The 16,826-nt window shown below is 42.6% G+C and overlaps 1 protein-coding gene and 1 long non-coding RNA gene across 4 annotated transcripts in view; one reads left to right on the forward strand and one right to left on the reverse strand.

Annotated features, from left to right (window-relative positions):
* Window positions 1-1,137: 1,137 nt before the first annotated feature.
* On the forward strand, window positions 1,138-8,319 carry Utp23 (UTP23 small subunit processome component). The gene is made up of 3 exons (NM_030132.5): window positions 1,138-1,407; window positions 4,713-4,887; window positions 5,848-8,319. Exons 1-3 carry the CDS (start codon window positions 1,220-1,222, stop codon window positions 6,232-6,234), a joined length of 750 nt encoding a protein of 249 aa, NP_084408.1. The 5' UTR covers window positions 1,138-1,219; the 3' UTR covers window positions 6,235-8,319.
* Window positions 6,908-16,826, reverse strand: part of Gm34678 — a 35,245-nt gene continuing 25,326 nt past the window's right edge. Inside the window, exons 3-7 of one of the 3 annotated variants that reach the window (XR_384088.3) lie at window positions 16,129-16,299; window positions 15,328-15,391; window positions 13,718-14,054; window positions 7,842-7,982; window positions 6,908-7,072 (exon numbers count right to left, since the gene is read on the reverse strand). This is a non-coding gene — a long non-coding RNA (predicted gene, 34678). Of the gene's footprint in view, window positions 7,073-7,841; window positions 7,983-13,717; window positions 14,055-14,183; window positions 14,302-15,327; window positions 15,392-16,128; window positions 16,300-16,826 lie in introns of those variants that run through there. The other 2 variants (XR_003951502.1, XR_384090.3) reach the window with 2 other exon arrangements.

Genomic DNA, 16,826 nt, shown 5'->3' on the forward strand with positions numbered 1-16,826 from the left:
TCCAGGGTAGGACCAAAGTCTTAAAAAATGATGGACAGTGCCACATATTAACCAAGGTTGGTTAGAATTCAGCATTTCTCAACCTGTGGGTCCTGAGCCCTTGAGGTTCAAAAGACTCTTTCACAGGGTCTCCTAATACCATCAGAAAACGCAGATATTGGCATTATGAATCATAGCAGCAACAATGTTACAGTTATGAAGTAGCAATGAAATTGATTTTATGATTGACACACACCACACTTGAGGAAATATATTAAAGGGCTATATTAGGCAGGTTGAGAACCAATGAGTTAGATATTCATGTCCCTGGCTACCTATGTACACTTTAATTTCACTTCAGGACCTCAGAGATTGACTGTCATAATGACTGGCACCTCCGTTTGGCCACACTATGGAAATCCTTTTTTTAAATATTAATTTGGCTGTTTAGTTTATTTGTTTTCCAAGAGAAGATCTCAATGTGTAACTCTGGCTGCTTTGGAACTCACTATGAAGATCAGGCTGTCCTGGAACTCAGAAACCTTCTTGCCTCTGCCTCCTGGGATTAAAGATGTGTACGCCACCACAACCAGCAAATTTATGTCAATTGGGTTCTCCAGGATGAGTTAGAGACTGTGCTGTCAATTTGGGTAACACCTTTTTACCATAGAATCAGTTCATTCGTAAGGTGTTGTAAAATACCCGTGAACATCAAGGAGTCAGTGTGAGCTCCAGACGCTTAGGAACCACGTGCCCTTTGCTTCCTTGAAGACCAGCAAAACCTCCCAAGTTAAGGTCGTCCAACCTTGGCTCATTTTCTTCACTTGGAAACTAAAAACATTCTTGGGAATGATACATAGTGAATGGCAAGTTACAAAGTGCCTGGGTCAATGGTACCATAATTAGTTATTTTCATATTACTAGTCTTTTAGAGACTTCCTAAGTGTCAGGCAAAGAGCTACACAAAGCAAGGACTATTAGTCCAGCTCGCGAGTGTGCATGTGCCAACCTGCGCCAATTTGCGCACTCCGAGGCTCCTCTGCACAGAAAGCTCCGCCCCCTAAAGCTCGCGCTAGGAAGTGGGAGTGGTCGTTCCTTTGCGAACTACAGAATCCGAGAGGCGGGCTGTGGAAATAAGGGAGTGTACTTCCGGGTCGAAGGGGCTTCGTTCCGGGAAATACAAATTTCTAGGAGTGCGGAAGTGAGGCTGGTGCCGGTGAGTCCGGTGGCTTAAACAGGCATGAAGATCACCAGGCAGAAACACGCCAAGAAGCATCTCGGCTTTTTCCGCAACAATTTCGGAGTCCGCGAGCCCTACCAGATCCTTCTGGATGGCACTTTCTGCCAGGCGGCGCTGCGGGGTCGCATCCAGCTGCGGGACCAGCTGCCCCGCTACCTTATGGGAGAGACCCAGCTGTGCACCACGAGGTGGGTCTGCGGGGCGGGGTCGCGGGTGTGGCCCAGAGTTCTCCACGGTGCCAACCAAGTCGGTTACCTTGGGCCGCGACTGACCGAAAAGTCAGGCAGATGGTACTGTGCCTTGTGAATATTCAGTTATTTCTGAGAAAAATCAGAACAGGTAACATGTGGACCTGACTTGGACTTCTGGTTCCAATTAAAACCAGCTGTGTGGTCTCAGGCAAGAAATGGTGTAGCTGTAGAGAGCATAACTTCTTCAAAGTTGATATAAAGTCACGTGAGGTATCATTTACATTGGACATTTCTCAACATCCAAAAGCTAACACCCATTCTGTGGCGGTTGTTACTTATAACCCAAAGGTTTTCAAGCCTTCCAACTGCCAGTGAGGTTTTATCTTCAATTCCTAGGAAAAGAAGTCAAGGCTGGAGATATTAAAAACTTTACCCAAGGCCATTTTTAAAGTACCAACCAAATGGCAATCACTGCTCCAGACCCTGAGGACACCTTAGTGGGCAAGACGAAGGCCTAGCCTTAGCCTTCATGGGCTGTAAAGTCAACTCCTGATGGCTGTTTTTCACTCCACATCTGTGCCTCCTCACTTCATGTAAGAGAGCACACCTAGGGTAGCACACCCGGGAGCAGGAGTGTGTGAGAGGGGTGGGCGTGGGGGGTGCGGGTGGGGGTTATTTTAAAAGGTCTCATAGAATCGATGTTCGACCCCCTCTGAGGCTTGTTTAGAACTGAGGAGGAAATGTCTGTTTTCAATGATAGAAATAGTAATGTTATTGTTTTAGAGAACTTTTGAACAAATAGAATTGGTTGATGCCTGAACCATATTTAATTTTGGGACTTGAAGATATATATTATATCTAATATTATGGGACATGAAAATAGGGAAAAGGTAAACTGAAGCTAGACCATGAATAAGAATTTTAGTAGTTTTTGTGGAATATTTATTTAAGTAAATAAATTGAGTTCAACTACAGCTTACAAATAGCCAGTTAAGGTGTTCTTTATACATTTGTCCGAGTCAAGCCGTGACGTGTGCTGTTCATGTTCTACTTTGCAGTAAACAGCCTTCCACATTTAGAATTTCTTAAGTAATGCTCTTTCCGAGTTGCAGATAACCTCAAAGTTTTAATCTCAGGCTGGAAAGATGGCTCAGTTGTTAAGCATGCTTCCTGCCCTTCCAGAGGACCTGAGATGGTTCCTAGCATCACTGTCAGGGGTCTCACAACTGCTTGTAACTCCAGCTCCAGGGGCTCCAACACCCTCTTCTGGCCTCTACAGCTAACCACCCACATATACATAAAAAAAATTTTTTTTTTTTTTGGAGTCTAGGTGATGGTTTCAAAACAGGGTTTCCCTGTGTATCCCTGGCTGCCCTGGAACTCACTTTGTATATCAGGATGGCCTTGAACTCAGAGATTCTCCTGCCTCTGCCTTCTGAAATCTGGGATTAAAGGTGTGTGGCACCACCATCACCCAGCCCAACACACACAAACTTTTAAATATGATCCCTTTAGCCTTAGGAGCTGCCTGTACAGCTTTTAACAGCCTCTGTCCCTGGATTAGCTGCTTCTGAATGTAAGTAGTTTGTTTCCTCCCACGTGCCATACCAATACTAACAGTCCCGTGCTGTGATACAACCAGGCGGGAAGTACTACATGTACATGTCATAGTTCCCCAAGGACTTCAACTACGGAGTCACTCAAGGGAGGTTACACCTGTGATACAAATACTCTGCAAGGCTGAGTCAGGAGGAGTACCATGAGTTTGAAGAAGGCCTGGCAAGAGCCATTCTCAAGGAGGAAGAAGAGAAAGGACAACAACCACTTAACTTTGGGAATTTTTGTTTTTTTTGTGGTTTGGGATTTTGTTTGTTTAGTTGGTTGGTTTTTTGTTGTTGTTGTTTTGGTTTTTTGTTTGTTTGTTTTATACAAGATTTCTCTGTGTAGCCCTGGCTGTTCTGAAACATGCTCTATAGACCAGGCTGGCCTCAAACTCAGAGATCACCTGCCTCTGCTTCTTTCTGCTTCTGCCCCTCTGCCCCTCTGCCCCTCTCTCTGCCTCTGCCTCCCAGGTGCTGAGATTAAAGGTGTGCACAACCACCACCCAGCTACTTTGGGAATTTGTCAACCAACACAAGATTGAAGACCCTGATACCCAGCATTTGCTGGTCCCAGAAAGCCCATTCTTGTTGTCCCCGTCTCTTCCCCACCTCCTCACACATCTGTTTGTCATTCTTTGCTGTTTGTCATGAAAAAACTTTAAAAAAAAATAATTCTTCTCTCAATACAATACATCCCAACTACAGTTCCCTTATTCCCTCATCCCACAAAATCCACTGTTCCTCTCTTTCTCTTCAGAAAAGGGCAGGCCTCCCAGGGATATCAACGGAACAGGGCCTAGATGAAATTAGACTAGACACAAACCCTCATCAAGACAGGAGGAGGTAACCCAACAGGTGGAAAAGAGCCCCAAGAGCAGGTGAAAGACTCAAAGACATATGTGTTCCCACTATTAGAAGTTTCACAAGACAACAAGCTACACCACCATGCTGCTTTAGTCTCTGTGAGCCAGCACCATGAACCCTGCTTAGTTGACTCTGTGGGCCATTTTCTCCTGGTCTCATCAACCATTCTGGCTCCTACAATTAAAAAAACAAACTTTTTTTTCTTATTTTTCATTTGTTTATTTTTTAAAATCAGGATTCAAACAGGATACATAAGTTGTTGTTGATTCTGTGTTAGTGATTTTTGAAGTTGTAATAGTGACCTGGAGTCCTCTTCAGTATCTGGAAGGCTCATTGTATCTGGTCCATCTGTAAGAGGTAGAGATTTGAGGATAAGTTAGAAATTTAATTCAGTTAATCATGTAGCTTTATTATACATTTGAGGTTAAGCAATAGTATATGCGAAAAACAACTTGCATGCTTCCTGTACACAAATGCTTAGTGTACTCTGACATTGGTATTCTTTCTGCTTGGAGTATGTATTTTTAAAGTTTTCATTTAAGAAGAAAATGGCAACCGTGCTATAAATCCACATTTTTTTATTTTTTTAATTAGGTATTTATTTCATTTACGTTTCAAATGCTATCCCAAAAGTCCCCCAGACCCTCCCCCCCCCCCCCCGCCCCACTCCCCTACCCACCCACTCCCACTTCTTGGCCCTGGCGTTCCCCCGTCACATTTTTATGGAATAGTTTTTCCACCTTAAAAACTTGAGTATTGTGTTTATGCTTGCTTTGTATAAACAGAAGGAATGTATTGGTTGTGATTCTGGACTCTGAATGACTTTTTTCTCCCCAGATGTGTGTTAAAGGAGTTAGAAACACTGGGAAAGGAATTATATGGAGCAAAACTGATTGCACAGAAATGCCAGGTTCGAAACTGTCCTCATTTCAAGAGCCCAGTGAGTGGGTCTGAATGTCTCCTGTCCATGGTGGATGAGGGGAACCCTCATCATTATTTTGTGGCCACACAGGTAATGTTACTTTCAAAACTGTAAGGCAGTTTTAACTACCTCTATATATACTTCATGCAGCTCTGTTTGCAGTACAAAGAAAAGTAAGTGGGAGAGATAATGTAGTGTTTGAAGTTCTATTTATTTACTTACTGTGGTGTATTAGAGAGGATTCCAGTCACTTAGCTAATTCATGTTTCATTGTTTGGACTTTTAAAAATGTACATTTTAAAATGGGATCAATAAAGGTACTTACTTGAACATATGAGGAGGAGACTAAGTTTGGGGGACTTTTTTTCCTTCAGAAGTTTCCTTCTAGAGGCTGAGGAGCTGTTGCAGTAGTGTGCTGATTGCGTCACGGTTCTTCAAGCAGGGAGGAGTCGGGCAGTCTCTGCCTTCTGGACTCATAACCTAGCATGTTCCTGAATTCCTGCTTCTCAGCTCATGGTGCATGTGCTCTGAGATTAGCATCAGGAGGCTGCAGAGATGGCTCAGGGGTTAAGAGCTGGCTGCTCTTGGTTTAATTCCCAACACCTATACAGCTGCTCTCAACCATGTGTACCTACAGTCTCAAGGAACCCACCGCCATCTTACGGCCACCTAGGCACACATGAGGTATACAGATATGATTGTGGAGTCAGCTTATTACTCTGCTCCAACCTCTTCCCTTGTCGATGTTTCGAGAGAATATCTAGTGGAAAGGCAAGAGAAAGTTTCTAATGTATTTTCTGTTGCATTGGTTGATAATTCGTGGGCCCAGAGTGTTGACTGATCCAGCCCCGACTGCTGTTGAGTGGCTTCATTCTGCTTAGTCTTTATGTTTTCTGTCCTCTACCGTAAGATACATTTTGATTAATAAGACATGTCATCTGAAAAAGAAAACATATAGTTCTTTTTTTCCCCATCTAGCCTTTTTTAATAGAAACTTAATTTTAGGTTCTAATTTTGATTGAGAAACCAAACCCCTTTCCTTTTTAATAGGATCAGAACTTATCTGTGAAAGTCAAGAGGACTCCTGGAATTCCTCTCATGTTCATTATTCAGAACACTATAGTGTTGGACAAGCCTTCTCCCAGAACAGTGGCCTTTGTGAAGGCGGTCGAGGCGGGTCAGCTGGTCTCAGTGCACGAGAAACAGAGTATCAAGCAACTGAAGGAGGAGCAAGGCCTGGTGCGGAACCCGGACCTGAGGAGGAGGAGGAGGAAAAAGAAGAAGGTGGGCGGCCCCAATCCTCTCAGCTGCCTGAAGAAAAAGAAGAAAGCACAGGATACAAAGTCCCCTGCTTCCGAAAAGAAAAGGAAAAGGAAACGGATTCGGAACAGATCCACCCTGAAAGTGTCTTCTGAGCAGCAGGGTGCAGAAGGCTGATGTGTGCTGGGGATACTCTGGAAGACAGTGGAAACTAACTTCCTGTTCAAACTGTGAAAATGTGTATACCAGAGGACTAACTTATTTTTGTAAACTACTACTGCTACATACACTTTTGCCAAAAGTAAAGAATAGTTGGGTTTGTCAGTGTGCATCTTCAGTTGTTGCTTTGGGGATGTATTTTTATTATAAAATTATCTCCAGTTTCTCCCCTTCTCACCCTCCAAGTGCTGTGTATGTGTGTGGTATATGAGTGGTATGTGTTTGTGAGCCTCTCTCTCTCTCTCTCTCTCTCTCTCTCTCTCTGTGTGTGTAGGTGCAGTAGTGTTTGTGAGCTTGTTGGGCGGTGGGGGGGGGGGGTGAGCGTGTGTATGAAGCAGCTAGAGGTCAGCATGAAGTGTCTTTCTCTATCACTCTCTACCATTATTTTTTGAGAGAGTTTCTCACTGAATCAATAACTTGCCAGTTAAGTGGTCCTGGATGGCCGTTAAGCCCCAGAGATCCTCCTGTCTCCTTTCTGGTGCTGGGATTGACAGCATTCACTGTTGAATGTGGCTTTCTGTATGAGTCTGAGGATCTGAACCCAACTCCTCACAGTAGTACGGCAGGTAAGGTCCTGACTGAGGCATCACCCCAGCACCACATAATTTTAAAAGTCAGTCCTAAGGCCAGTGAGATGACTCAGTGGGTGTCTTAGTCAGGGTTTCTATTCCTGCACAAACATCATGACCAAGAAGCAAGTTGGGGAGGAAAGGGTTTATTCTGCTTACACTTCCACATTGCTGTTCATCACCAAAGGAAATCAGGACTGGAACTCAAGCAGGTCAGGAAGCAGGAGCTGATGCAGAGGCCATGGAGGGATGTTCTTTACTGACTTGCCTCCCCTGGCTTGCTCAACTTGCTCTCTTATAGAACCCAAGACTACCAGCCCAGGGATGGCACAACCCACAAGGGGCCTTTCCCCCTTGATCACTAATTGAGAAAATGCCTTGCAGTTGGATCTCTTGGAGGCATTTCCTCAACTGAAGCTCCTTTCTCTGTGATAACTCCAGCCTGTGTCAAGTTGACACACAAAACCAGCCGGTACAGTGGGTAAAGACGCCTGCTGCCTACCTTGATAACTGAACCTCGTCCCTGAGACCTAGAGACCAGACCTGACTCCCAAAATTGTCTTCTTACCTCCACACCTCCACGCAAAACAAATTAATGTCATTTGTAAAAGTCAGTTCTAAGGGAGGAAAGGGGGATAGCTTACCCATTATTTTGTATATGGCAATAAAATCTGTAAGAGCTTAAGATAAAAGTTGTATCTTTGACAGTTGGAGAAACCTCCACATTCAACTAACTGTTGAATACAATGCTACCGTCTGCTCTCAATAGCCTGGAAAGGATGGCTATAGCACCTTACATTTTCCTAATAAACAAGTGTTGTAGTATTTATTGGTCATAAACTCGTTTTTAGCATTGTGCATGGCTGAGCAAGGTGACATGTAGTGTGGCTAAATTTATTACATTGCTCTTCCTGAAACTAATAGCGTTGGGCTTCTTCATTGCCCAGTAACATGGCATATAGTTACACTCATCCAATAGTTTGAAGTCATTTTTACCATGCAATACTTAGCTGGGTTCTCCTGATGTCCTCCAGTGTGGCTGTGCTTTCTGCTGAGCATGCTACTCAGATATTGTTAGGTACTGTCCTCTGGAGAACTGTCATGGTAGGCTTTTTTTCTTCTTCTTGTATTCCCTTGCTGTAATAAAGCACAAAGCAAGTAAGAAATCCATATTTGAGAGTATCTACTGCCTTTATTACAAACTACATGAGTCCTAGCTGAAGTTCACTTCAATTTTCTTAAATCTTGTTTATTTATTGTCCTAAGGAAAACATTCCATTTTTAAGCCCCACAGGTTCAATAATGTGTTGATTTTTGTTTCTGATAGCTGATCTGAATACTATCCCTCAATGGCAAGAATTCTAAAATAATGTTCTACTGGGTATTCTGATAAAGTGTCCAAATTATTTGATTCAATTAGAAAATTGAATGTCTAGGTTTATGTAAAATAAAATGGTTGTGATTTGACAAGTTTAATAATAGTTTTTCATGTGTAAGTAGAAAGAAATGTTTAAAATCTTTAAAATAGGCCATTTTATTATACAAAAATCCTTACAACTTTTAGTTTAGATGTAAATGAAGGGCCAGAAGGATGGCTGCACCCATCCAAAACTATGAAAATGCCCCAGCCCACTCCACAGAGAAGGGGAAGGGTGCTGAGGGGCCATTCCTGGTACCGTAAGCCCTGGGCAGTCAGGCCATGTGGAGAGCTTATTATGGTTAAACTGATATTGATGGTTCTCTAAGTTGACATTGCATCAAACAACCTTTTACTATCTACACTTATACCCACAAACAAAAGGTTCCCAGCCATAATATGAGAATCCTCTCTCAGCAATGAGTGGTGCTGAATACAGAGTCCTGCCTCCCCATGACGCAGCTGTGACAGTTCTGACCCACAGCCCTAAACAAGACAATTATCCCACCCCTCGAAGGCTCAAGAAGCCTTACAGAAGTGAACTAAGAACCAGAAGATGGGATGAGGGATTGCAAAACGCTGTTTTCTAGACTAGATGCAATCACTGAAATTATTAACTCCAATCTTGTTACCTGCCCTGGACCCATCTAACATAGGCCTCATTAATAGTCAAGGTGGGGGAAGGGGCTCAAGGGGCCCTACCATTTACTTCTGAACCATTTGCGACTGGTAGATTCTGAGAGGGGGGGGGGGGAAGCACTGTCTCTCGCTGTGTACCCACTGCTGAGCCCACCATGCTCTATTGCAGAGCTTCAAAAGCATGGTCACCTAGACAGCACTGGTCACAGTGAGAGATCAGGGGGAAAGGAGAGGCCGTGCAGGACAGAAGGCGAGAGTGGCCACTATCTATTTTGAATGTATAAAATTGTCTAAGAACAATTTCAATTGATTTAAGAAAAAGTACTGGCTAATTGCAATACATCTATCAGGTGGGTTTCAGAGTACCCAGCTGGTAACGTTGACTTAGAACTTTTAAAATACTGCCACCCATGTACTACTTCATTAGAGGAACATGAGAATTTTCCACTAGGAGGGTTGGAAATGACTACAGCAGCACCCACCAAAATTGTGAAGTGAAAGGTCTATGCCAAGTTACACATTTCCACTTCCTTATGTAAGGTCTTACCTGCTTTTCCTATACAACGGGTAAATCTGCCACTTAGAAAAGATGCCTGTGGCCAGGATGACTTACACCAGTATTTACTAGCTTAGCTGAAATCTAGGCGTTGCTACGCTTCTTAAATAATTCTTGAACAAGTACTTAGTGTAAACCATAAAATTTAGGTTTTAAATTTACTCTTTAAAAGACTTTGTGGTTTACTAGAATATAGCAACAAGACCAGGCCTAAGAAGATGCTTGGTGGTGGAGTGCTCATTATGAGAAAAGAATTCATCTCCTGCACCACAAACACACACATGAAGAAACACATGAAACAGAATGAAATTCTTGTTACTTAAAAAAATGCTGGGGGCTGGCGAGATGGCTCAGTGGTTAAGAGCGCCACCTGCTCTTCCGAAGGTCCCGAGTTCAAATCCCAGCAACCAAATGGTGGCTCACAACCATCCGTAACGAAATCTGATGCCCTCTTCTGGAGTATCTGAGGACAGCTACAGTGTACTTAAATATAATAAATAAATAAATCTTTTAAAAAATGCAACAAATATTTCTTAACACTAGACACTATGTTATTAAGCAGATTTTTAACTAGTATTGGACAAAAAGAAATGGTAAGAGTGCTTACTATAACTGTCATTGCTTAAACTCCAAATACCACTTAGTCTACATTTCAGTTTTATTGTTTGGACCCAATTACTAGTCTCCCTTCCACATTGGGAGTTATTGTGATTAGATGATAAACAAATCAAGTTTCCAGGCCAGAAAGCACAGTAGACTTGTGAACTCACTGGTATTTCCCTTGAGCTTCTGACACACTTAGAGACTGCATGTATGGTCATTTTGTCTCTGACATCTAGACAACAGGTTATTAGGGTAGGAAAAGTCAAGCAGAAGCTGTCGGGCTTTCTTCTAGTAGGAAATTAAATCCAAAGCTAGGCCCTCATGGGCAGAGTTGCGGAGATCACTGCCATCATTCCGTGCTTGAGCAAGGCAGACATGCTGACTTCATGAAAGGGACTGAGTTACCAATACCAAGACATTTTAAAGCCGGTCCGATGAAAGTCCCATCTGACACTGCTGTCTTGGCAAACTGAAAAGTACTCTCTCCATCTTTTAATTCCCTTCAAATTTCCTCTTATTTGTGAAGGAGAAAAGGCAAGCAGTAGAATGAGAGGGAACACGTATCTTGTAAAGGACATACGTGGAAAATAGAATAACAGCTAATACTAAAAAGACAACACTGTGCCTAAAATGGGCACAGAATACAAACAGACCCAGTACTAGGAAATCTGCAAATGGCCAATGAGCACAAGCAAGGAAGCTCCATATTATTAGCTGCCAGGGGAATGGAAAGTACACCATGATAATGCATCACATCACCTCACACAGTAGGACTGCCATAACCAAGCAGACAGAAAATAGCAAGCGAGTGCAAAGGAAAAACCAGACCGTCATATATTGTTAGCGTGGTTTTAAAACGGCAACTCTCTTGGAAAACAGTCTGGCAGTTTTTCAAATTGTTAAACATGCATTTACAACATTATCTGGCAGATTCACTCCTGGGTATATGTTTGAGAGAAATTAAACAGATGTCCAAATGCAACTTATATGCAAGAATCCACAGTGGCGCTATTAATAACAATAAAAGGGGGAACATCGTGAGCGTTCGCCCATCGGCAAACACAGCACAGTGAAATGGAGTGTTGCATGCAGGAAAGAAGAACATAAAGAAGTCATAAACTCTGAGATGGTTGAGCCTTGAAAACTTGCTACCTGGAAGAAACCAAGGGATCGAGTATTGTATGACTACATTTCTATAAAATGTGAAGAATAAGGGACTCTGTAGTCAGAAATGATTTGTAGATTTCTACGGCAAAGGAAATGGGGGCAGATAGGAGGGAAAGAGACAAAGAGGTTTTTTGGGGGGTTGGGTGGGAAATGAAAGGAGTAAAGTTAATTTTGCTACTGATACCTTACCATGAGAATACAGTAGCATCATTTGATCTTGTATACTTAGTTGACTCTGTCTAGATTAAATTAATTATATCTTAGTAGTTTGAAAATATGGTAAACACAGTATGCGTGAATCAGTTGAGTAATCACGAGGACTAAACAAAATATGCTCTGTGGTTTGGATGATAAAGAAGAAAAGAGAATATTGACTGGCTTCGTTCAAAGAGAAAAATGTTCTGACAAGCCATTTGTATACTAATATGTTATTTTTATTCTTCTGGTGAACTCACCTCAAGTGGGTCTCTGCCAGCCTAATGCTCCCTGTCCTCTGTCCGATGCAGTCAGAAGGCTGCCATCTGTTTCATTCAGTTGCCAGAATGTTCCAGATAACCCACAGGTAGTAATTGCCAAGAAGATAAATAGCTTCCAAATACTCCTCATCTTACACAACCATTTCACAACAATGATAATGTTGGTGCGATGAGGGAGTTCTGGTCTCTAGAACCGAACTAGCAAATATAAGCCATGGAATGGAAAGCAACAGGGACAGGGTGCAGCTTAGCCATGGAGCAATCATGTCCACACTAGCCTGTTAGTTTTCCACATTCAGAAAGAGTTGTGCATAAAGATGAATGTCCAAGAGCATCATTGAGATTTAGATACCCACATTCATGCCCTGTCCCATCTGAGCCTCCTTAGAATGGTGGTAAGCCAGAGAGCTGGGCAGACAGAGCAGCTCTGACCACAGCAGATGGGGTTTTACTGTGATTTTACCCCCCGTGTTGGTACTTTTAGACACTTCAAACAGCCACTAGGATGTCATTTGAAGTTCAATGACTTTTTTTAAAAAAATGATGCTTGTGTTAGTTTTTCTCTTCTGAGACAAAACCACTAATAAAAGAGGATATGTTGGTTTTGGCTCATTGTTTCAGAGGTTTCTGCCCATGTATATTTGGCCTTGTTGCTTAGGCCTGTGGGGACACCATACGTTATTGGGGGAGGATGTGGCTGGTCACCTCATGGTAATGAGAAAAAGAAAGGAAAGGAAGGGTAGGATCACAGTATCTTCTTCTAGGGTGTGCAGCCAAGGGCACACTCCTACTAGGCTGTACCTACAAGTACCAACATCTTACAATATCGCCACAGGCTAGGACAATACTTGTAAAATATTGTCCTTTAAATTATATCACCATTGATTTGTAGCAGTGGCGAATACCATTTGCGGCCCATATTTAGTGAGTTTGATGAATGTTGGATGAACAAAACTGACTTAGATGAAATCTACCATCATCTGTATTCCAGGGTCTCAAAGCATTATAACTAGCTCATGACTACCTAGATCACAGCGATTGTCTTTGATGTACTGTAAGAAAGTGGCGGTCTTCATTCGGCTTGCGCATTCACCTCACATATAGATCAACTCCTCCACCCTGCCCCCAAAGCATTGTGAAATAAATAACCACCACTTTTTAAAAAATACACTAAATGGACTCTGTGGGTCTAAAAATAGAGCACATGTGAGTGGTAAAGGAATAAGATGGATGTAAAGGGGGGACATTATCAAAACACATCCTAGGGATGCAGGAGATTCTCCAACAACACAGAAGGCAGTTATAAAATGTACATGTTGGCGTGAATAAAGCCATACTTAGTGAAGGGACTCTAGCCAACCTGAGCATGGCAGACATGCTCCCACATTCCGTCTGCCTTCCTAAAAGCCATTACATTACATTCCTAAAGCTAGCCATCAAGGTCCATTCCCTTATTTGTCCACTTCCTCCTTTCGAGGCTGACTACCAAGGTCCAGCTATCAAAGTATTGCAGTCCAGCAATCAAAAGCTCCCTTTGGCTCACCTAATTAGTATGCCCAATTAAAATTAAACACCTCATCCTGACATGGAGTTTCCCCTTTTACCATTATAAACTGCCATTTTCCTATGGGTCACATCTGTTGTCTCCTTTTTATGCCTAGGCAGCCCTTTGTCTCCCTTGGGGGTAGACTGCCCCCTCTCCTTTGTTTCTTTCCCCTACTCCCTCCTAACTGAAACATTACTGTGTATAACTCTGCAAGTTACCATTTCTCCCTGCTTTGCCTTATGGTCAGACCTTTGTCTGAGTGGAGGTTGTGTGTGTGTGTGTGTGTGTGTGTGTGTGTGTGTGTGTGTGTGTGTGTGTGTGTGCTCTGTATGTTGTGGAACAATACATTTCCTGGGAGATGCAATACACAAATCTATCCACCCTGGATAGGAAGCCCACAATAGATCAGAGTATGAATATACCAAAGCCCAACTTGATGAACCAATGAGCTTCATTGCAGTTACTTACAGGAATATGGGTGAGAGTTTACATATGGGAGTAGAAATAACTCAGACAGCTGCATCACCAAAGCTCACATCAGCATGGGTGACAGCTCACAGAAGCTGGAAACCTGGAGCACACTGCACAGCCTGTAGGCAGCTCAGAAGGGTGAAGAGTGTCCCTTCCAGGTGCTTCAGCTCTTCCCGGCAGCTCTGCTGGTTTGTTTCTTCCAGGCGATTTGCCTTGTGCAGGGGTCTTCTTTGAGTTTTGCTTGTCTGGGGGTCCTCTTTGCAGCTTGATTTATTAAAGCCTCCTTTTTTTGCATCTTGGCTTGCTTGAAATTCAGCCCTCTTTTCTGCTTACTCTGGAAGAATAGCGAATCTGATCAATTTCAGGGACTTCTTGAAGCTATATTGGGTTGCTTACTTTGTTCGGGTTTGAGGAGTTTCTCTGTAGGTTTGAATGTTTCGATCTCAGAGGAAACTAACACAACACCACAGCACTTAAATATGGGTTATTTTGTGGGAGCCATTACACCGTGCTCTGCCACAGCCACTCTAAAACTCTTCTGAGAGGTCATTTCTGCTTTTATCAGGACAGAAGCCTGTGTCCTGTTAGAGTAGGAAAAAAGGAAGGATGCAAAGGAGAAAAAGAGAGAACAAGAAAATAACTAAACCTTGACAAGAAAAAAAGAATGTCAGAATTCATATGGAGATAGCTAATATTAATTATGTCGATGGTTAACTGTATGTTTAAAGCTTTAAAATTGCAGTGCTTAAGAGAACCATAAAGCAAAATTGACTTTCAAATGTTAAGGGCTAGCTAGGCAAGGTGGTACATGCCTTTAATCTTCGAGCTGGGAAGGCAGAGCCAGGTGGGTCTCAGAGTTGGAGGCCAGCTTCCTCTACAAAGGGACTTCCAAGACAGCCAGGGCTACAAAGAGAAACCCTGTTTCAAAACAAACAAACAAACAAAAAATCCAGAGTCCCTGGTGAAGACTTGGCACCAGTATATGAATAAAAACATCTTCCTTGTTAAAATATATTGACTGGTATATCTCTGAACCACCCCAGGCCTATAATGTGGAGGTTTGAATAGGTTTGGCCCCCATAGACTTATGTCTTTGAAAGCTTGGCTCACAGTAATACTATTAGGAGGTGTGTCCTTGCTGGAGTAGGTGTGGGTGCATCCTTGCTGGTGTAGGGATGGGCTTTGAGTTCTCATATATATGCTCAAGTCCCAACTGCTTTTGAATCAAGATGTAGAACTATCAGTTCCTTCTCCAGCACTATGTCTACCTGTGTTCCACCATGCTTCCTGCTATGATAATGGACTAAACCTCTGAACCTGTAAGCCAGCCCCAATTAAATGTTTGCCTTTGTAAGAGCTGTCTTGGTCATGGAACTCTTCATAGCAATGGAAACCCTAATTAAGCCGGGCGTGGTGGCACATGCCTTTAATCCCAGCACTTGGGAGGCAGAGGCAGGCGGGTTTCTGAGTTCGAGGACAGCCTGGTCTACAGAGTGAGTTCCAGGACAGCCACAGCTATACAGAGAAACCATGTCTCGAAACAAACAAACAAACAAACAAACAAACAAACAAAGACACATAACAATAATAATTATTAAGACACATACCTTGACAATCAGCTGCAGAATACTGAGCAATAAAGCATCCAGCTCTGACTGTGTAGAGGAATCACTGGAAACAAAATAAATACCCAACCAAAAGTGTTAGGTGTCTTTATTAGGGAGAGGGCTCTAGGCACTTGCTTAACTACAATATTTCCTGTGGGCAGCCTGGCTGGAATCTTTGGTGTAACACCAAAGAACTTAAATTGGAGAATTAGATCAAGCTGGGTATCTGTCAGGCTTCCTTCAAGTTTCAGGTTTGGGTTGAGTGTCCAGATCTAGACTTTGAGACCTGTCTGAGACAAACCAACACCATTGGGCGTGAGGAGAGGCAAGCCTTCTGAGCAAAGCTTATAGACCATTTCCACAGTAATCTGCTAAGCAAACACACAGCTCCTCTCTACACATACCTATGCTACAGAGCTAGTCGGAGGGTGGAATAAAATAACTCAAAGATGTCATTTAGGTGTCTGTTATGTAACTATTTAGTCACCTACGTGAATTATTTTTATTAAAGCAATGCGTTGTGTCTATGGTCTATATACGACATTAACGAGCAAGTTAAGTGTAAATTTTGATTATTTTCCCTTTAGAGATAGGCATTTGTTACAGGACCCTTAAGAAGAGTTTTCCAATTAAATCAACCTTGTCGTCGAGTTTTCCATGTTGACAGTGCTTTCCCACAAAGCTTAAGCTTTGCATTATATGGCTTTGCATCCACATTACTTAGAATTTGTTTCAGTTCTGGATAGTAAAGAGGCACAGAGGCAATAGCTTAAACCAGTGTGCCAGTTACATTACTCCTACCTGATAGAGCATCCCGAAGCTCATTGACTTGAACCATAATCCTTTAGGATCGATGGCTGTGCTACTGTTCTCCCATGGATTGAATTGTGGCATCTAAGCAATGGCTTCTAACGGAAGGTCATGTGATGACCCCTGCTTGAACAGGACGTGGGGTGAAGTACCAGGGACTACCTGCATGAGTCAAAAGAACCCTATTAAAAATGTGATATGTATATTCCTGTATTCTCTTCAATAGCTTCGTTATAAAACTCTGGATAAGGCCAGGGTATTTACACACTATAGAGGCCCCTTATGACCAAACCAAGATGATACTAGCAGGCTTTGAAAAGGCCACACAAATGACAAAGCCAATAGGAAATTGTTACTAGACAAAACACATATAGGTCTGTTAGTCTGGCACGTTCTTATTTGACTTAAAAAAAGAAATTCCTGTTTTGGGAGGTCACACAGCTGTGCAGCACATTGTCTTCCCACCAACTTTAATAATAACATGTCTGACATGTGGATTATGGTTAGCAGCCAGGTATATTACTTTACAGCAACTTGAAGGCTACTATTCCTGAAATCACCAACTCGTTCTGGTCCCAACAGAAAACTGGTAAATAACGAAAATGAACTAAAAGGTTTGGCATCTCCATTTTCATTTTTGTCTATCTCCATTGGTGTCTTTTCTGGGAGGGAGATAGAACCTCACATAT

This window comes from Mus musculus, chromosome 15 (genome assembly GCF_000001635.26).
Source record: "Mus musculus strain C57BL/6J chromosome 15, GRCm38.p6 C57BL/6J".
NCBI classification, from domain to species: domain Eukaryota; kingdom Metazoa; phylum Chordata; class Mammalia; order Rodentia; family Muridae; genus Mus; species Mus musculus.